The sequence below is a fragment of the Stegastes partitus genome, unplaced genomic scaffold, assembly GCF_000690725.1.
Source record: "Stegastes partitus isolate 25-593 unplaced genomic scaffold, Stegastes_partitus-1.0.2 Scaffold243, whole genome shotgun sequence".
Taxonomy (NCBI): Eukaryota; Metazoa; Chordata; class Actinopteri; family Pomacentridae; genus Stegastes; species Stegastes partitus.
Window position 1 is genome coordinate 504,685 of NW_007577974.1, and position 22,010 is coordinate 526,694.

The following is a 22,010-nucleotide window of genomic DNA, read 5'->3' on the forward strand; positions in this document are numbered from 1 at the left end:
CTTTTTTAAATCTGAATTTCTCTGACGTCGTTTAAGATCAGCTTTAAAACAACTAGAAAAAGCAACTCTTGCAACCCTCACGCCAAAGTGAAGCAACACCTGTTATGTTATACTTCATTAAGCACTGTGACGAAATTTGTCCTCACCTCGTTCGCCGACCTCTCTTTAGTAACAGCGGGCCGTTGTGCTGCAGCCCCCAAGGCACCAAGCCGGCGCATAGTCAAGGGTAATGTTAGTTCAGATGGACGGAAAGGCTCCCAGGTTCAGCTTAAACGTATTTGCTATAAGGTGACTGTTCTAACCACTGAACCATATTTTGGCATTTTGCCTCAATCAGATGAAATTCCCAGGCCTTCGATACTAAAGATCACTTGATTTAAGGTGTTAAGACTTTCTTGCACCTCAAAACAAACTCCTGCTTCAGTACACTTCGGCGAGGCATGTGTATTTTACAGTGCCAAGCCTTCATTTTTCATAAATCAGCCCGCATTATTTTTGATAGCCCCGTAAACGATCAATGGAGTTCGCTAATTTCCCTCCAAATGCTGCACTTTGATTTATTTGGGTTCTTTTCCACAGCCGAATCTCCCGTCTCCTCTCGGATCGCTTGATGAATGGGAGCCACCGACGCTAAGCTACTAACTGCGAGAAAGCTATTTGTGCAGCAGCAGGCATTTAAGTCTGCCACTCTTTCGCATGTGGGTCTACAAATTATGCAAAGTGATGGCATTTGATCTCAATGTATTAGAGGGTAGAAAAACAAATAAATTGAACGGATAACACGGTGCTCCTGCGCTAATCCAAAGGTCAGCACGATATTGTAAGTTTTTCTGCAACAATATTCATACAAATTACCTTTACTATGGTCCTGCATATATAAATAATCTGTTACTTCAGAATTTATGTATTAAAGTTTGCAGCATTTGAAGTAATTTGTTTAAGTGGCATAATATTTTCCCACCGGTTATACATTAAAGGCTTTTGAAGGAGCTGTAGAAAGAAGGAGCAGGTTCAAAGAACTGGAGGAAAAATCTGTTTTTGTTTGTCTGATAAGTTGAACAAGTCACATCTAAGTCACATTATTATTCATTTCAGACTTTTAAAGGTCCCGTATTGCACTAAATTTCAGCAGATTAATCAAAGTCTCCCATGTTCCCAGAGTGTGTCTTTCAATTTTTCAGCTCAAAATACCGTAAAAGACAGTTCATGTTACCGTAGCTGTATTACGGGCTTCTTCTTTTTTTTTTAGCATCTGTGGCTTTAAACACACCTGAGCTGCTGCCGTCCATCTTCAGGAAGTAGAACCCCTCTGTGTCTGAGGCTGACCGTGTAGAGAACAGCTGGCCGCCCAGCAGCCGACACGAGTCTAAATGAAACCAAAACTTTGTATCGCTTCTAACTTTCTCTCTGACGTGTTGCCAGATACACAGCAAAGCTAAAAGCCAGATTTTTTAGATGATGTTCAGATGATGTTGCAGTTACAAAATCAGTATTTCGACTGAGTTAAGCAGCTGTTTGGAAATGGCTCTGAGGTGACTGCTGGTCGGCATGCCTTCCTAACAGAAACTTCAAAGTACATAAATGATAACAGCTTTTTCGGTAACTTGGCTGCATCAGAACTCACTATATGTGAGCACAGAGAGTAGGAAAGGAACAGATGTAAACACTGGCTGAACTTAAGGTACACTGAAGCACAACAGGTGACGTGAAAACACAATGAGCCACGCCCTGTCTATTGGTTTTCAGATCATCTCTGAATGTCTCCCAGCTTCCATAGAAGTCTAATTTGTGGCTATATGATCAAAGCTAATGGTACCATTAGCCATACTATTTGCACAACGTGCTAATGCTAACAATGTTTTTTTCTATTTTGACCAATTCACTGGTTCCTCAGGTGCTGGGAGTGCATGAAGACTCTTGTGTTCACTCCTACAGCCAACAACAAAACATTTGGTGACTTTTGCTTGTGGTTGAAGCAAGTTAGCAGAGGCAGCTCTACAGTTTACAATTCCATTTATCATTTATCCAAAGCGACGTACATCTGAGAGCAGATACAACACAAGCAAGGATCTAGTCAGGAGAAAACCATCCAGATAAGTGCCATAGAACAAATCTCTAGAAGGTGAACAAATCTGGTGGACGATGAGACAGCTGCTCATTGTGAGTGGCTCAGTTGGAACTAATGGGCCATGAGGAGGCAGGATTATTGCAAAGTTTGAACTCGATGACTATTAGCACCTCGGTTGGAATGTAGCAGCTTATTAAATGTCTTACTGTCTTGTGAAGCTGGGAGGCTATCTAGTTGTCAGGTGGCTTGAGGCATGGGACAGTTACACATCTTCATAACTTAACAGCTTTTCCTTTTACACCTTCAAGTTTATAACAACCACAGAAGACAGTATTTTCACTACAGGGATGTCGGGTGAGCTGCTGTATTAGTCAAGTGTAATTCTGCCTGATAACGATCCTTGGTTACATTCCGTAATTAGGAAATGCAGGGTTATCTAAGTTATTAAAGGTCTGAGGTACCATGAGTGTATAGAATGAAGCAGGCTTGAATTAAGTAGATTAAGCTGGATTATGCTCTGACGACTACTTTTCCCTGTTGAAGAGCACCTGGAAAAAAAACAGGGTTTAATTTTAGATTAAATGTGCTTAGATATAGCACTCTATCAGAGAATGTCATTAAAACAAGGTTAAAACAGGTCAAAAGTGACAATTCATGATTGGAATAGAAATACATTTCCAATAATACAATATTTGTGTCCTATTGTGTTATTATGAGGCTATTGTTACTGTTATTAGGAGGCTACAGTGCTCTATTGTTACCATATAAAAGGGTGTGTTTATGGCTTTTTATCAAGCTACAGCGCAGTGTGTTTGCTCATCGCAGTGTTTGTGAGCTATCAGTGGAGAGTCAGGCCATCATTTAGCCGGTGCTGCTCCAGTATATTTCATGCAGCGCAGTGTAACAGCTCCAATGAGGACGGCGGTACAAGTTCGATGGTCGACTCCGTCCCTGATAAAACTGCTAATGCTGTCCGTCTCATCAAACATGGAAGCGTGCGTCTAATCTCGTAGCCTTGGGGTAGACCTGGAGGCCAGATGGCCGCACCCTTCCTCCCGTAAGGCCAGGCTAGAGCAATTACTACCGCTGCTTCACACGTAGACCTGTGTCACCAACGCAATTAACAAGCTCCGGAGGAGCTGGGCAACCAGAAAGGGACAGACTGTGTACACAGCATGAATGATGAGAGGAATGAGGAAGGACGGAGAACAAGGAGGAGACGGAGGGGAAAACATCAATGGTTCATGCCAGGTTGCCGGGTTTTAGTAAACAGCTAGTGTGGGGCGAGACTTATCTTTGAAAGGTAAAACAAGATCTTAGAGATTTTAATGCTAAACACAAGTTACGGGTGTATAGCACATGTTTTCATATCACACTATCTACACAGAGTATATTGTTTTTACTTCTGCGCACCTTTGGGCAGAGATTTTGCAGAGTGAGACTGCAAATGTTATATTTTGTCTCCCACTTCTCTAAATTCTGCATTCACCCTTGTTGTGAGGGTGATTCATCACGGCTGTGACAGAGAGCGTATAATGTGTTACAGCTCCCAGAAGGAAAGGCAGGAGGTGTTATCTAGGTGGGATGTTCATTTTATTCACAGGCACGTTCCTTTATCAGCTGGAGGAAACCAAGCATCCTGGCTCCTCTCCACTGCAGCCATGCCTTCAGGATCACCGCCATCTCTATTACCTTACAAGGAACAAGTTTTATGTCTCCCCGCTGCGTGCTTAACGCTAAACTTTTAGCCTCATTCTAAACTCTGGCTTCAACCTTCTCATCTGCAGGTCTTTTGATCACAACATCCCCCTTAGTCTCTCTTCCCCTTCCTTCTCTATAATTCCTTTACTTGTCCAAGTGGGATGCCTAGACAGGAAAAGATTGCACAGAGGTTAGAGAGAAAGGTCCTGAGGTGTCTCTGCTGAATCGAGAATGGAAGAGTGATGGCGGCTGTCTGGAGGAGAGATGGATTCTCTGGCCTGTCTCGTTTCCACCCAGTCATTGTTCATGAGCTGGGGCTGCCAGACAGCTGTCTGTACCTGCCACCTCTGACAGATGCCTGCTGTCAGTCAGTCTGAGATGGTCCACAATCTGCATCACCTTCTTGCTGGCTGGATCTCATATGAGCCTAAAAAAAAAAAAAGAAATCGACGACTAGTAAAAGATTGATTCGTTCCCTGTTGCTATTCCTCAGAGGTCCTTCAAGCCTTTTGTAGAACACGTTGAATGAAATAGAAACAAGCTGGAGGTGTTAGGTCCGAGCTGTGACTAAAAATACTAACGACAAACACTTCCTTCAAGAAATAGAAATAAAGCGAAATCCCTCTTCTTGTTATATACATTTTTTTCCCACTGATAAACTCCTTTCATATATTGGAATATGTTTGGAAGCTCTGTCCCTTAAATAACTCCCATTGCCACCTTAGGCAATATGCTTATTTTGTCCAAGGCTTCAGCCCTCCCGTGTTGTATCCAAAATGCACGGCACAGATTGGAAATGTCCACACGTCACTGCAGGGAAGGAAAATGTTAATTTTGAAGGTGACTCTAGTTTTGAATCTTCACATTGAATGATGTCAGGAGTGGCTGAACCCAAAACACAAAACAGTGGAAAATGTAAGAAAAAAACAAAAACAAATCTGGACTAGCATCTCTGGATTGATGCCTATTTCCTTGTTTTTATGTTTGTGTGTGTGAAGAGGACAAGGGGAGAGAGGAATAAGAAAGTGCATTTACTGTGAGACAAGCAATACATTCTCTTGAATGGTACAAGAACATGCAATTTGAGCAAGGGTGGAAGTGTGGGTCTGCAAATAAACTGTCATTTTTCACAGGCTAATGCACATCCTCGCAAATACTTAAAGGCACACACACACACACACACACACATATAGAGTAGCACATGCACACACACACACACACACATATAGAGTAACACATGCAGCGCACACACACACGTCTCAGGGCAATGCGTGCTCTGTTATTAGAGGAAATTTCCTACTTCTCTTCTAGCTCTTGCATGGTAATAAACAGAATCATTAAGGCATGTCATAGTGGGTTGGTGGGTGGTGGAGCTGCTCCATTACTGTGAAACTACAGACTCCAACTGTCTTTTAAAATGATGGCAGAGAAACAGGCTCTATTAAAGGCGGCAATCAAAGCTGCATCGCCACTTGCAAGCATGTCACGTAGCTAATTCAATCTCACAACCCATGAAGCAATTAATTCATGTCAATACAAATACACAAATAGTCTTTTTTTTTTCTTTCCCCCTCTCTCTCTCTCTTTTGCTCCGTCAGGAAAGCGGAGGTCTTACGGCGGTGCTTCTGTTTGTTTGTGCATCTTTGTGTCTCTCTGTGAACATGCTCAGTGGAGTGAACCTGGAGGAGCAGGTGTAATTGGGTGTGGAAAAAAAGGGAACCTTGTGGTCTCCCTGGCTAAATGAGATCAGACAATCTTCTCCTCTCCATTTCCTCCCCTGACAACAGGCACATTGTCCCCCCCTCAGGTTTGTTATTCTTGCGCCGTGGCATAAGCAACGCACATGAGGGGATATGATTATCCGCTGAAACCAGCCTCCCCTTTGATAGCACAGGAGCCTGCATCTGGCAATGCCCACGCCCGGAGAGCCTAAATCAATTTAGCCTTAGACACACTAAAACACACACAGGGGAGGAAAATCTTTAACGGGGTTCAAGTGCTCCGCAGCTTGGTCAGTAGACAATGGCTTTGTGAACGCTGAAGATCAAAAGTTAAACTCAGCAGAGAATACAAAACTAGATGTTACCATCAGGATAGCAATAGCCAGCGGCTAAATGGGTTTATCTGAGTCAATATCTCAGTGTTTCTCCAAGTCAATATCTCAATTAAGTGCTGAGAAGGCACTCTTGGCTTGATGAAGCAGCTCAGGTAGAAAGCAGGTGCGAAGCGAATGTGTGCCGCATGGTGTGTTTCTGAGAAAGCGAGAGAAGTAATGCGAAAAGGGAAAAGGAGCGGCGGAGAGACAAAGGCTTTCAGATTGAGGTTATGAGTTGATCAAAGTGGATTCTGGCTTGTCTGGGTCTGTAGGCATGAAACCAGTCTGTATTTAAATGCATCTGTAGAGAAGCGGAGACCCTAAAGAGCTCTGCTGCTCCATCACCCCCTTGTTCCCAAACCTCCAATTCCCAGGCCTATCTGGATGGGTTGCTGCTTTGAATTTTAATGAAGGAAAACTAGAAATTCTCCCCATCCTGAATTCCCTCTTTAGGGCATTTCATCTCTTTTCCTGTCTCCATTCATCAGAATGAAAATGTCTTACATGCCCGTAAGGTTTTCTGATAGTGGTGACTCGGCTGACAGATGGCTTTCAGGTGTTTCCAGAGTTTTGCAAGAGACAAATGACACGAGAACGGTCCTTAAAGTGGAGACAGTCTCATCTTCTGCATCCAGTATAAGAAACAGGCTGTTTATTTATAGATTTAAGATAAAAATAGACAAATAAAAACAAGAGGAAACATCAGACAGTCAGACTCCTGTCTTTCGTTACACCAGAAACAGAATAAGCTCGAGCAGTTGTGTTTTTTTTTTTTTTTCCCAATAGGCTGTTGACACACCAACATTTCCCCTGGGCGGGTAAACAATTCTCAGTGCATTTTAGTGCAGCGCTACAGTAGTGAAGTCATGTCGTTGTCAGACTTGTCCCACAGATTACGGGTGACACCGCTTTCAATTCCGAGTTTAAGGCAACCGAATCAATCACATTAAAAACAAACTGCTGATATGGACGGACTGGTGGCAGTACATCATAAATGAAAACTAAAGCTGAGCGGGTCAAGGTAGGAAAGTGCGTGCGCTTGTCTGGACTGTAATCTGTCATGTGCTGCAGATTGGCCCGCGGTAATGAGCTCTTACATTACAGCGCATGGAGACGCCGATGCTGCCGTAGCGCTGTTTCGCAAGTCAAGACGCAATTCGATTTTCACCCAACAAAGACTCGGCAACGTTCGCCAATCAATAGGTGTCAAAACGTCCCCCGGGTTTGATAACAGATCTGACAAGAACACGAGGAAGTGCGCACAAATCTACAAGCGTTAAGACTCAGCGGGGTGTAGGGTGAAGGCGGCAGGATGACGGAAAGCACAAGAGACACTTTTTTTTTTTTTACAATCAAAATATAACACCCCGAACACCTTTGCGACATATATATATATTCTGTGGATGATATAAGGCATCGTGGCATCTGAGAAATGTGTCCTTTCTACATCTGAGAGCGTCCAGAGTGCTTGTCGAGATGGCGGCATCGAAAATGATACCGCGGACGAAAGAGTGAAGCGCACAATGTCACCGAATTCCCCGTTTCTGTCATCTGTTGGGCTTAACAGATGCTCTGCTCGGCTGCCTACCCAGGCTCCTCTACCGAGTCAGCCAGGCTCACCAGTAAGCCAAGGATCTGACTGGCTGTGGAAATTGAGCCTGATGGTAATTGATTGCACATAACTTGCGTGCCTCAATTAAAGAAAGTTAGTAGCTAGTGAGGAATTAAAAAAAGTTTGAGTAGAAAAGACGTGGCCATCCATATTTGTCACACCAGCCTTCTTCAAGGTCAGTTCACTGCCAGCAGGCGCCTGAGAGGGGAGGAGAGAGAGAGAGGGAGACGAGTGACAGAAAGAGGGCCGGCCTGACAGCGTGACAGGGCTGACGGCTGGCTGAAGCAGACAGTGAAGGACAGGTGGATGTAGTCGGACTCCGGTCTGCTTGTATCACGGGGCGTGGTCCATGGACGGCCCTGAATCATTGTCTTCCAAGTCCCGCGGGTTCATGGGGTTTGCCCTCGGCTCTGGCAGCCTGGAAGAGACAAAAAAAAAAAGACAATTTCATATCACCTTTTCCTCTTCCACAAACACCTGCATGCAGCCTCACAAACACACACACACACACACACGCTTCCCCATGCACACATATTATGGAAATATAATAAACCTTTGTGAAATGTAATCAGCTTCAATCAAGCTACGCCTTAAGTAGAAATCATCCATTCTGTCGGTTTTATATTAGCAGCTCTGCAGTGACAGAGACAAAGTGATAGCTAAATTGCGAGGACCTGTAGTAATCCGAGCCTGGCTGATAGATTCAATTTCACTGCAGACAGTCTACACTAATCATATGCTCTAATTGGACAATGTCGTAAGGGTGACAGAGCACTGCTGTGCCCTGAGAAGCAACTCTCCTGTAACTTCTCTCCTCCCCACCAACCTCCGTCGTTCTTATTATGATCCCCCCCCACCGACCCTCCCCCCTACAGCACCACATCCATTTTCAAAAGTCTATATGTCAGCATGTTTTTTTTCTAAACACACATTTATTCACTGCATGCTGTTTAATTCAATGAGATTCGACGCACTTTGGAGCGACGCCGTTTCATCTCGCCATGCAAATGTATCTTTTAAAAACAATCGCTTGGTACGACCTTGGACGGTTAGTTTGCATTTATATTTGTGAATTTACACTCATCTATCCAGGAGCAGGGATGAACAAAGATTACTCCGCATAAACTTTTAATGTCTTACTGATGCACAGTTTTGCAGGGCGCAAACCGGAGTAGAAGGTCAAGCTGAAAATGCTACGGCAGCTTGACTGCCTAGACGTGTTTTTTTTTTTTGAACGGATGCTTCTAGTTCAGGGACACGATTAATAAAGTTGTTCCAAAATAAAGTGGCGTATGAATGTCAGCCTCTGAGGTCAATTAAGCGTCTGTATGTTGCAGCAGTGCGGACGCTCTGTTCCTCGGTTATTACATTCGGCCGGGCAGTGTTTCATCACCACCAACAAAGCAACAGGTAATTTGAATATCAAGCAATATTATCTTTCACACAAATTGTTACACGGCACAGTTAATGAAACTAATGAATAATTTTCCCAAGCAGCCGCGGCGAGCAATAACGAAAGGCATTCGCAAACATAAGAGTGTAACGGGATAGAAAGCTTCTACTAGCAGTGGGAAGATAATTAGTCGTGATGCAAAACAGTCAATTGTAGAGTCTGTTCGGTGCGTCGTGGATGCAGCACGAATTATTTCATCAAACATTCGTAGTTAAACGCGGCTAATCGCAGTGTGAAAAGCGGGTGATGAGGAAAGATACGGTTGCGCGCACCTGTATGGGATTTTTCTCGGCGGTAAAAGCAAAAATCTAGTTAGTGAACAAATAATTGGTGTCAAATGAGACAAAAGACCGCCTGCTAAGCCACAATAATATAAGTTCCAGTGTAAATTATTTGCTAAATTTGGTTAGCCATCGGGCTGCAAGGTGACGTGGTGGTCAGCGCTGTTGCCTCGCAGCTAGAAGGTCGCCGGTGAGGACCCCCGGGATCTTTCTGCGTGGAGTCTCCATGTTCTCCCCGAGCAGCGTGGGTTCTCTCCGGGTTCTCCGGCTTCCTCCCACACAGTCCAGAAACATGTTGAGGTTAATTGGTGATTCTAAATTGTCCGTAGGTGTGAATGTGAGTGTGCTTGGTTGTCTGTCTCTAAGTGTAGCCCTGTGATAGACTGGTTACCTGTCCAGGTGAACCTGCCTTCACCCTGAGTCAGCTGGGATAGACTCCAGCCCCCCATGACCCTAGTGAGGATTAAGTGGTGTATAGATGATGGATGGAGGGATGGAGGGATGGATGTTAGCCATAGGTCAGGGTTGTTACAAAATATGAGAACATCATTTGTGAGATACGTTCTATTGCTCATGTATGAACATCTTGTCAGCTCTTAATGCTGCAAATAAAATAGTTTACTTGCATTAAAATATTACTTATGTAGAAATACACAAATACTGTCTGCAAAACGTATTTGAAGTATCTGAATCTCTATGATAACATTAAAAAAATACCCAGTTAGTGTTTTACTGATGTTTATTATTATTATATTACTTATTTACACTACTGGTGCGTTAATGGGTGAGCAGCATTTGACTTCTGTACTTGGCCATGTTGGAGTTGATTTGAACTATTTTATATCACACTGGGTAGTTTAATATGTGTCAGTGTTTTGTTAATCATAAGTTTGGTACATAACATTTGCCAAGTGATTATTAATTTAAGCCAATCAAACATCAGGACAAACCTTCTCATTCCATTTTTTCCCCCTAATTTTTACTGTTTTCTACATTGTAGAACAATATCCCTTAAAAGGTTCATGAATTGAGCACAATAACACAACCAACATTGAAAAACACCAAAATATGAGCAGGAGCTAGTTTTGTAATCTGTGATGGAATATGCAATTCTAGGCAGTCATGAGAATTTCATGTGATCCAGGACTTATGTTTTAAAGATTTGTTTTATTTCAGTGAACAATCAGCTAATTATTAAATGCCATATAGACGTGATGTTGCGTGTGCTATCTGTATTCTGTGATTTCCTCCCATCCCTCTGTGGAGAACACATGTCTACCCATCTACCTCAACGCTGGTCCCACCTCCGCCGCCTCTTGTCTTTCCTTTCCCGCGCCATATGCAAAATCTTTGAGGGAAAAGTCCCCACGTTTGTTAATAGGCAGCAAAAATCTGTCTGAGAGCTGCTCCCCGAGTTCCCCCGTCTGACACACTTCTGTTGGCAGAAACAAAGAGCTGCCTCCTCTCCCTTCCTGCGCCTCCTTGAGGACTGCATCATCACAATACAAACTCAAACAGGGCATCTCATCAAAGACTGCACGCACACAGGAACGCCAGGTTGCACACATGTGTACATCTCGTATTAGCCTTTTCAACATGAATGGATTAACTCCGAAAATAGTCAGCGCTCCAACTATAAATAACACTTTCAGGTGTGAACAAAGCGGCAACAATACACAAACAGACTCACATACACACCTTGGAGCCGAGTGCCAACTAACTGACTGCCAAGAGAAATGACGATGTTGGACAGCGTATACACACACACACACATATACAGGGTTAGCTGCTGTACAGTTATACCATCTCTCTTAAGTATACAATCGAGGCATTAATTATTCAACGGTGATGCAAATTCAAATCCTTGGCACTTTCATCCGCTACACTGGTTTTGCTCAGTATTCATTGTCTACAGCATCACGCAGGCTGTTCACTCTTTGCTGTCAGCACAGCACACGAGAGTCTGCGTCGAGTCTGCTGAGCCCCTCGCTCTCTCGCGCAGCTCCTTCCTGTCTTGAGATGGTGTTTGGGGTAAAACGTTGCCAGGCTTATTTGTGTAAGGCAATTTCATCTCGCATCTCCAGTCAACCAAAACAGTCACCCTGCTCTTTTGGAAATAAAATGTAATTACAAATATATTCATATGGCACAAAGTGAGGCCTACGCTATGGAGGCAAATGAACTATTTATATTCAGACGGTCTTTGCTAAGCCTTAGGACACATGGATGTAATAACTTATTTATTCCACCCGCAGGAAAAAGGCCATTACTTGAGAGTGAGAGAGTGTGAGAGGGAGAGAGAGAGAATAGGATGGGTAGTAGAGAGAAAAGACAGAGTGGAGCTTCAACTTACACCAAAATGTCAGTGGGTGGGTGATAAATTCCCTGCAAGTTAAAGCCTTTGCTTTGTTCTCTTTTTTTCTGTCTGTTCATCTTCCCTGGCCTAAGTAAAAGATCACTTTGCTGTGTGTGTGTGTGTGTCCTAACGACAGGGTTCTTTCCATCCATGACTTATTCATAAGCTTTAATGCAGTCGATGTTTTATTGATTGGGACTGATCATTGCCTCCTCCCCTTGATGTGACCATGTCCTGCGGAAAAAGAGGGGAGCCGAGGGCTGGGAGGCCTGCGACAGAAGCTGGCTTCAGTGAACCATTCTGGCTGTGCTTGTGGGTGATGGATGGACAACAACCAGGGTGTGTGGAAATTTGGAACGCTGTGTGTGTGTGTATGTGTGTGTGTGTGTGTGTGTGTGTGTGAAGGAGAAAGAGGGACAGATAAGAGTTTAGATAGGACTGATCGAGTAGAACAAAGCTCATCTTCCTAATGTCCCCTCTCTGAGTGAAACAGAAAAGTTTCTCCAGTAGCCCTCGAATGAACCCATCGCTCATGGGAGAAAAGCTCGAGCTCCCCGTGAGGAAAACTAAGGGCGGGAGCGTGCATGACGTTGCCGAGACTTTGACTTTTGTCTCTCTCATTCTGTTCGTGTTTTGGCCTCAGCCCTGTGGAGCTCTCTGGGAGATAGAGGAGGAAGGGGTCCTTGCTCTGATTAAGTTTGAATTCCCTGCTCTTGGCAGAGGAGCTGCAGGACTCCTAAGTCATCATCCGGAAACGCTCCCATCACGCTGTGGCAGCCGTGCCAGCTTGATCCAGCCTCATTGCCATATGAATAATCATACTTCAGTAGCTTGGATATGCTGAATGGGTCTGAGAGGTATATGTGTGTGTGTGTGTGGAAAAGACGGGAAGAGCAAACTGGCGGTTGCTGATAGGGGAGTGAGGTTCTCCTTGATTAAGCAAAGAGGTTGAATGAGAATAAGGCTGTGTACATCGCCTCCATGGCAATCATCTAGTGGGGAAAATAACTATTGCAATTTACATTTCCAAACAGTGGTGATGCCATCTAAGCATGCTCCATCACATAAGATGGCTGAGCACATTTCTCAAGCCCTTGGGGCCTATGAGGTTCGGTCTAATGAGAGAGGATCCTTAATGGTTATTGATAGAGCCCACGAGGACAGATTCTTACCCCCTTACTCTCCAGCGAAGCAGTGCACTCTGCCACTACTTAATGAAGTAAAACTTGTCGCTTCTGCAGGATGATTTAACACTACAAACAGCTTTCTGACAAGAGATGACTGTGATATGGAAAATAGATCAAATAAAGTAGTTAAAGGGGGGGAAAAGAAAGGAGTGCAGAGCATTAATGACGAGAGGAAAGAAAAAAAAAGTTATTGATTTGTAGATGGCAACCTAATGTGGAAAAAAAGAGAAAAGACATATTGTAGGCTATTATGAGTAATTTACCATCCCGGTGCTACTGCTGGATCTAATTGGCCATTGTCCTGGAAAGGTTTACATCCGTCACTCTCGCCATATAGTCTGCCAGCTTCCCCTCTTCTCTCTATGGATTTATGCTCCCTCCTTTCATCTGACATCCCCGTCTAGGGATGTGTAATTTAGAAATAGCCCCTGCGCACACCTTTCATTAAGAGCACCCCTGTGATCTTCCCAACACTTTGCACTGTGATGATCCTGCCAGCTAGAATTTGAGATATGGAGGTGTCCTAATGAGGAGAAATGTGAAGGAAAGGGCAAAAGAGTGACACAAAGAGGCAGAGGAAGCTTTAAGCAGAAAGGAGAGACTATTTAGCGGAGCTTCAGGAAGGTGAAGATCAGAGGACAAAGGGAGGAGAGCCGGAGTGATGGAAGGAGGCGATACCATCTTGATTGAAACGTATTACTGACACGCGACAAAGGGAGAGGTGATGTCTACGCCACGATTAATAGATTTTTCCGCCGTTGCTATTAAAGTTTCATGCTTGCAGGTTCCTCGGGCCACGATGAGACGCGGCGTGTTTGACTCGTTGTCAAATACAAAGAAGGGGAACGCCATCGTAAACATTCTTGTTAGATACAAACGTTCTAAAATGAGCTGCTTCACACGAAACTGTGTAAAAAAAAAAATCCATCAATTCCAAAACCAATTTCCCTTATGAATATATTTGCACACACAAAAAAGCCAAACAACAGCAGATTTTGATTGGAGAGAAAACAAACTTGCCAGGTAATGACAAGTTAATCTGCTATAATAACATTTTATTTCAAGGAAGAGAAGCCTTTCAAAAATGACAACTTGTAGAAAAACAAATTTCCTGTCTTCGCTGTTTCAATCGGAGTTGATAAATATGGCAAAAATAATAAGAACATCCAAGAAAATCATCATCGTTTTATTTATATTTCACAATATCTATAATATACCGTCTTACTGCCGAAAGAGAAAACCTTAACGGGTGGTAGCAGCAGGTATTGAGGAGTGAGGACTCTATTAAAATTCCACGGTGAGAGGCTGCGAGGTGGGCACAGGTGCCACCAGCTGTGCAGGTACTGGAGGTGGATGGCAGAGGGAATGAGTCACAGTTTGGATTTCATGACTGTTTAGCCGTCTCACTCCTAAACCACTGACGCACAGGATTTGTATTCGATACACTCCGCGTGACGTGCCGAAACGCACAAATACGCTTCGCAATTGGATTACGTGACAGCCAGTTTAACATAATGACACATGAATAGGTGGCACGCCGTGGGAGTCGAGATTGTGGTGTCATTTTTTGTTTGTCGTAAAAAAAATGTTCTGGTTTTGCTCCGATTTATGTTTAATAGAGCGGAATTTAGGCACAACACCAAAACGAGCCAGAAGGCTGCTCGGAAAGCCTAGCAAAATAAAAAAATGGTGGCCGTGTTTTCTGATGCGTGTGTAAAAGCAGACACATGTGGATCAATGATGTTAGTAATCTCCAGTGAGAGAGAAAAAAACTCAACCGCTGCACTTTTCTGCCTCCATGAGATGAGACAATAATCTTCACGAGTGTCCTGTGCATTTTAATGACAAATCTATATTTTCCTACACAGCCTGTGCATCTACCTCTGATGACTCATTATATCGGCTTTGTTAACATCGTGATTTATTGTGCTGAAGAGAGAGTTTCTTCCCCAGGAAATAAATCTGTCTCTACTCGTGATGTCCAGACTGACCACAACAAACTGAAAGGAAATATAATTTAACGTACAAAAACGACGGCTTTTTCTCTTATCAATTATGAACTAAGCACATTTGTAATTACATTTCCTTTTCAGACGAACCTCTTCAAACACTAATAGCCGCATTTGCACGGAATGAATTATTGACTGCATGTTAATATGGCGGAAAACAAGTGAATCAAACTTCCTGACCAAAGGAAGAGCCTCTACTCGTATGATGCACGTCCTCCACTGACTGACTAATTGCTACAAACAGTGACAGTCTGCCTCTTTCAGAGTCACTGGTCTATTCATACTGTTCACTGGGACCGTCTTCCCGCTGAAAAACAATGCAACACCCTGTGGTGTTTCCATGCTGTTCCAAAGACTTAATCAGTTCACGGAGGAAGTGAGGAGACAAGGCACAACAACAGGCAATGCATCATGGTACAGGGGACAGAGAGCCAGGGGCTGTTTAATATGACCCTCTGTGTGCACCACAGCTTATTCATCAGAACAAAATGTGGGGAGGCGAGGATAAATCCATCTCATCATCCACCAGATGTATCGCCTCAAGTAAACCCCAATCCAAACTCATGTTCATGCATGCGATTATTTTCTAAAATGTACACCGGGAAGTGTGGCGCGTACCGCTCCGACCGCGGATGGCGTCTCGCTGCATGATGCATGTGTTATGGTAAGGATGCCTTCCTTTGTGTACAGGCAGCGCACAGCGAGGCCAAAAGAGGTCAGTGATGCGGAACAAAATAGTGTAGTGATGCTCAGCCAATCAGAATAATCGCGGCAGGTTTGTCGGCGCCGCGGCAGGTGTAAGGAGTTGGATGAACGCTGTTATCCCCTCCCCATAAAATAAAACCTGGCTCGCTTCGACACAGGTACCCGCCGTTAATCATACAGAGGAATTAATGCGGAGCCATTCCGATAAGAGCATTAAACCACTGTAAAGACTCTATCTGACACTGGCTCATTTAGCGATTCGACAGTTTCTCCAACCACGGGGGCAGTTGAGGAACTAATTGAGGTGCGGTTCTAGCCAAAAATAAATCTGCTTAGTAGCGCGACTGTACAATCAAAACGGACCCCAACATGAAGACAAGCACCTCTATTGTCACTTGCTTTGAGTATACGTCTGTGCGCGGAGTAGCCATACCGTCTTAAATGCCCCCGCTCCGCCAAGGGGCTTTTAATCAGTCAACAATCAACAATTAACTCTGAATTGCATTCTCCTACAGGCACAGGACTGTTCCTTCCAATTTTCTACAGCCATTACACTCTTGTTCACAAAGTAAATGGCAATGAATGACGTTAAGGAGATCCTTTAGAGGGGAGCAAAGACGAGATAATGGAATCACCTTAATGGCTCCCCAAAGTATAACAAAGCGAGAGGGGAGCGGGGACAGATATGGCGGAGGAAGTCTGCTAACAAGAGGTTGGATCTTCAGGACTGACTCTAATTAGGCAAATGGCTGCCATTCATTTTTAAAACATCCCCAAAAGAAAAAGAATAAAAATAAAATAAATAAGAAACCCACGGGGTGTTTATCATAAATGGCTCACTGTGGTGTTGTACAATTAGCTGCTATTGTTTGGTGTTTCGGTGTTAAAAAAAAGAGTCTTGAAGAGGAGCTGCTCGAAAACTACCTGATGTCAACTTGAGTTTAGTTTACAGCAGAGAGGTGACGTCTGATTGGACCAATTACTGGCTGCCAAAGGGTCGGCATGGTTCGAGAAAATTACTCAAAGGGTTCGTCAGTAACTAAAATGCACACAAGCGTGAAGAGTTGGCAGAGAAATAAACCAAAAATACAAATAATGAATACATTTCACAGGTGCTGCTTTTCTTGAATCATGTTCAACCACCACAGTAACCTTTGTTTTACTGCTTAATTGCACAGATTCCAAGTGCAGCGGACCAAATGTGTAAATGGCACACTTCCTACTAACCAATCAACTTTCTGGATACGCTTCTGCTGACACACAGTACAAAGTTGTCCCTCTGTGTAGCAGCTATGCAACTCATTTTGTTGTCCGGTATGTTGGAAATTAAAGATGTGTAATTACATTGTAGTGATGTGATAATGCTGATGTGATGCACATGGACGAGAATCAGCTGAGAGTCATCAAGAGCTATTTGTACGGAGGAATGGCCGAAAAGCACTCGTCACATGATTAACACCTGGATGGGCACGTGTCTACATAGCAGCAAGTTAAAATCAATGTCGGCTTTTGTAGGGTTTTTGCAGCTCTAATGACATCTGATGTTCCCTTGTTTCCAAGATCAAGGCTATAATTTCAAGGGCATTAAAGCCTCTGTTGTGTCTGTAGAAGTCTTGCCATGCTCTCTTGCCCTCAGTTCTAATGTTCGAATTCTTTCCTTAATGCCGTTCTTTGTCAAACAGGGTTAATAAGAGCTCTGCCGCCTGATTTTAAATGCGACATTATTGTTTTAGCGCGTATTTGCTGTTCCTGCGATGACATAGTTTACCCATGCACGGGAAATTCATTTCATCTCAAATCCCAGCGTGTGTTCGAGTTGTTGCATGAGAGCGAGAATTTCATTTCAAGCTGCACTGCAACGTGTACCTTCTCATAACTGCTTCAGAAAGTATCTCGCCTAGATGGGACCTGCTTTATCAGACAGGTCCCAGGTCTGGGGATAACTGATACTTGCCAAGCAGAGCAAAACTTTCTTTTCGCCTTCATGTTTTTTAAAAACATGCAGACTATGTCTTTGGTTTAAATTGAAATTTCTGTCGTACCTAATACTCCTTTGAAGTTTGAGTTTCAAGCTCACAGGCGTGAGAAAGGGAGAGAAAAACACATTGGAAAGATAAACTTTTATCTGTCCTTCTGAGAGCACACGGCATCAGCTTACAGGTAATGAATAGTGAGAGCCTCTGCTGTCCCTACTCTCCCTTTTTACTTAAGACATTTTGCATTTTTTCTACCCCACTGCTTCTTTCATGACTTCAACTTGGCTGTAATTTTGTTTCTAGGTCCAATATCTGCCCCTTTATAATATCCCAGGCCAGCGATTCAACAGTTGTTGTCTTTTTGTCCAGTTTCTCACTCCCTTCTTCACACATGCCTTATACTCTCTGTCCCTGACTGCCCTTTATCATCTCCACAGGCACCATCGATCCAGGGTTTCTGAGGGGAGTCCTTCCTTGTCTGATGTGCACAGTCTGTCATGTGACCACTGAGCTGGCTCTTTCCCAGGGGCAGACAGCCATTATGAAGACTGACTGGTCACAGCAGCGCCCACACATTTGGCAGGCTGGCATAGCTGCCCCCTGTTGCCTCTTTCAAACAACCCCCCTTCTCTAACAGAACACTGGCGCCTCCTTAATCAGTGAGCTACTCAGGTGCTCCGACGAGCCGTCCTGGAATCCTGATTGCTCTGGAGAAATTTGAAAATTAAAAGCCTGTTTACACCGCACTCGGAGCAATGATTCCGACTCCTCCTTTGTCGGCACTCTCCTCAATCAAGAAATGGAGAGATGTCACGGGCACATATGGCCGGCGAAGAGGAGGAGGAGGAGGAGGAGGAAAAAAAATTAAAGAAAAAAAAAAAAAGTGCGCGTCGACGAGACAGAGAAAAACAGAGTTGGAGAACAGACTGGCTATTAGGCAAAGCCTTCTGTCACATGAAAACTCCCCCGCCCCTGCATCCAAGCCCTGTCATCCAGCCCTTAGTGTGAAGGACACCCAGACAGACAGATCAGAAAACCTGGGCTCCAGACTGTCAAAACGCTCATCGCGCCTGATAAAAGTCTCACATGCCTCATCCATCCCACCCTGCTTTTTCCTCTGCTGAATGTTAAACACACTGTGGAATTAAAGGACTCCCCCTCAGGGAGCAGCCAAAAGATCTTTCGCTCGTAACAAACAAAAAAAAAGATTAACTGTTATGATCACTATCCTGAAATCAACTTTAAAGCCAAAACTTCCAAAAGCACATTTTGGGCTGCACTGCAACTGTATTAATATCAGACGTTACAGATGGCTCTCCACCACCTGAGCCTAGTTTGGGCTTTATTACCCTGAACTTAAATTTGTAGCTTTGCTCCTGCGTGAGCAGCACAGTTAGATGCAGCATTGGAAAACAGAGAAATACAGCCACGGGGGCTTAAAGGCTCCCCGATACTACCTGGCTAATAAACTTTTATGTGTACTAATGCATCCCGTAAAGCATCAGTCATAAAAGGCTGCCATTTCCTGAAGGTGACATGCCCTTATTGGATATCTGATGATTGAGAAACTGGAAGGGATTTTATTGATCTTTGGAAAAAAAAAAGAAGAGGTACGTCCATTTCTTTCTTTTACGATAAATTCATGAATATTTGATGTACTTCAATGGTTTACAAAATCAGTGGGCGAATGTCTTGCAGCTGAGCAAATGGGACCAGAAAAAGATATTAATTTTCCGTTCACATCCCTCCCCTCTTCACAGAACAACGGTGGATTAAGGTGATTTTGTAAAGTGCATGCTAAACCTCCCATTAGAATCCTGGGGTAGTTAAATCCCAACCATCTCCTCATTCCTCTCTACCCGGCACTATAAATCTACGCGGTGACGAGGCTTGTCGCGAGGCGGATGAATTAAACATGCCAACCTTCGCACGCTCCTCCTTCCCCTCGCTGCGAGAACGGCTGATCAGAGGGACGAAGCTGAGGGGACTGGAAGAGGCAACAGTGGCTCGAGTGTGCTGCTGCTGTGATGTTGCTGCCGTGTCCGACCGTGGAAGGAAGAGATTTTTTTCCCATGGTGTGTGTGTGTGTGTGTGTGTACGTGTGACTGCTGTTTCTGTGTTGACAGTTCCTACCTAGAGCAAGAGGTTTGATAAGGCACTGATTCATTGCCCCTTGGTTTAGCCTGCCACTATCGTCCTCCTGCATCTCCACCAAGCTGAAATCAGACCTGTAATTCCACCCGAAGGCTAACACACTGCGATATGCAAGTGTGTGTGTGTGTGTGTGTGTGTGTGTGTGGTTAAAGGGGACACAGGTCAGACAGCATGAGGAAGGCATCTGTGCGTGAAAGCGTCTTCCTGTCTGTGCAGAGAGCTTGTTTCCTTGTTATTTTTGTCTTTTCACTAATTACCCGAACCATGTGAGAGTGTGTGTGTGTGCGTGTATTGTGTCTATGTGTGATTTTCAGAATGAATAATGAATGTTTATACACAGTGTGACATCTTTTGAGAGGTTTTACTGTGTGTGTGTGTGTGTGAGTGCTGCATGCATGATAGGGTGCAAGGCGAAGACTCAGTAGATTCAATATGACAATCTGCCTTGTGGACAGAACACTGAGCGAGGAAGAAAATGCTCGCGTGCGTGTGAGAGTGTAAGTATGTAAGTGGGTGAGAGAGAATATGCAAAGAGATTCCAGAGAATCTATTTTTCCTGTTTGTAAATGGGTATAATTCTCTGACAAGAGCAAGACAGGAGAAGAAGGAGCTCTAATTGCCTAATCCATTTCCCGTAGAGTGTGTCATTTCAGCCTTGCCCGGGCCAAATAATGTTATTTTGAAAAGTAAACAAAACTCACAAGCAGCAGAAGACTGCCTACAGAACGCAGCACGACCAGAAGACCAATTATCAACTGGCTGATTGCCACTTTCCTGAGGTGGTGATTTCAGCTGAAAACGCTGACAGTGTTTTGATCTTTACAGTCCAGATGTTGGATGTGAACACTGGACGAGCTGTTCAAGGTACCAAATAAAAAGGCGGCAGAGTGTAATGGTTGTTTAAATAAAAACATGGCTGTCTAAAAAGGTCGCAACTCGTACTGCAACTGTTTTTAGATCTGCTAGCAGAGTGGCTCCAGTGATGTTAGTTTCTGTCTGTCGGTCTTCTGGTCAGTCAGTCAACCTCTTTGGCCCAGACTGAAATATGTCGACATTCGTTGGCTAATTCTTAATGAAAGTTTGTACAGACATTCGTCGTCCCCGCAGCAGAAAGCCTCCTGACTTCTCTGATCCCCTGACTTTCCATCTTGTGAGTCAGTGAGACAGAAAAATGTCTCAAAAGCTGTTTGGGGGAAAAAAAGAAAAAAAGTCGGAACTGTCATTCATAGATCCCAGATGACTAGTTCCAGTGACATTTGTGATCCCCTGATGTTTTGTGAAGTTTGTGTTTCTTGAGTTAAATGACTATTACAATGAAAACTGGTACAATCTGAATCTTCTTCAGATTGTTGTCTGTACAGTCTGTGAAACTAATCAGGTCAAATCCTTGATTTGTCCAATACTTGGTGACATTCATGACAGCCTCAGCTGTAGTTTGCAATGGTGTTAATTAGCAAATGTCAGCAAGAGTAGATAAGAGAAAGACAAACTGTATTGATCCCTCACTGGGGTTAACACGCTAAATGTTACCTCGTCAACACGCCGGTTTGTATTTTAACAGCGAGCATTTTAATTACATGTCATTTATTCCTTTATTTCACAGGAACAGTGATTATTGATGTCATTGAGTTCGCCCTGAAGGCTTCATTTCATCTGTTGTCTCTGGGCAGTTGTTAAAACAGCAACATATAATGAGATGACTTATCACGAACATAACACTGACCTCATAGTGATTATTTTCTAAGCTGTGCCAGCTTTGCAGAGCCACCGGTGTGACTGTAGAGCCTTTAATTTGTTGTCAAAACAACCTTGCTTTGAATTTTATTGTTGATTAGAATCCAACAATTTACAACGTTTAAAACAATTACGCGTTACTGTAAACACGATCATGCTCTACAGTCTACGAGACATCTGACTGACTCTAAAATGTTGCTCATTAGCAGCCATTTCACTACAGCTGCAGGAGAGCTGCCTCTGGCCAGATGTGCCTCTACATGTGATTGACATGCGTGCAGATGTGCATCTTTAATGTAGAAAGCTAACTTCCGTCATCTGCTCTCACTGCACTTCCTCGAAAACACCTTTCCTCTCACTTCTTGTTGTCTTCTCACTGTCTTATTTTCCAATAATTGCATATGTGCATAAATGCATACCAACACTCACACACTCAGTCCCTAACTATCTGCTTTCAGGAGGGGAGAATAAGCTGTAATTAACACATTTGGATTCAATTTTTACTTCTGATACTAATTCCTCGCAGCCTTTCTCTTAACAGTACACACAAACTGCAGAAGCTTCTGTGACAATGTGATTATTAAATGGGACGGCGAGAGATGTCTGGATGGGTAATTTAATGAGCAGGTGCAGAGGCAAAAAAAAAAAAAAAAAAAGGAATTAACACGACAGGCTGGGA

General features: G+C 43.7%; 1 protein-coding gene across 2 annotated transcripts in view; it reads right to left on the bottom strand.

Annotated features, from left to right (window-relative positions):
- Positions 1-4,787: 4,787 nt before the first annotated feature.
- The window catches only part of trim44 (tripartite motif containing 44), a 46,444-nt gene continuing 29,221 nt past the window's right edge, over positions 4,788-22,010 (bottom strand). For both annotated transcript variants that reach the window (XM_008281764.1, XM_008281763.1), the window contains exon 6: positions 4,788-7,894. In XM_008281764.1, coding sequence (XP_008279986.1) covers positions 7,810-7,894 — 85 coding nt within the window. In that variant the 3' untranslated portion in view covers positions 4,788-7,809. The remainder of the gene's footprint in view (positions 7,895-22,010) is intronic.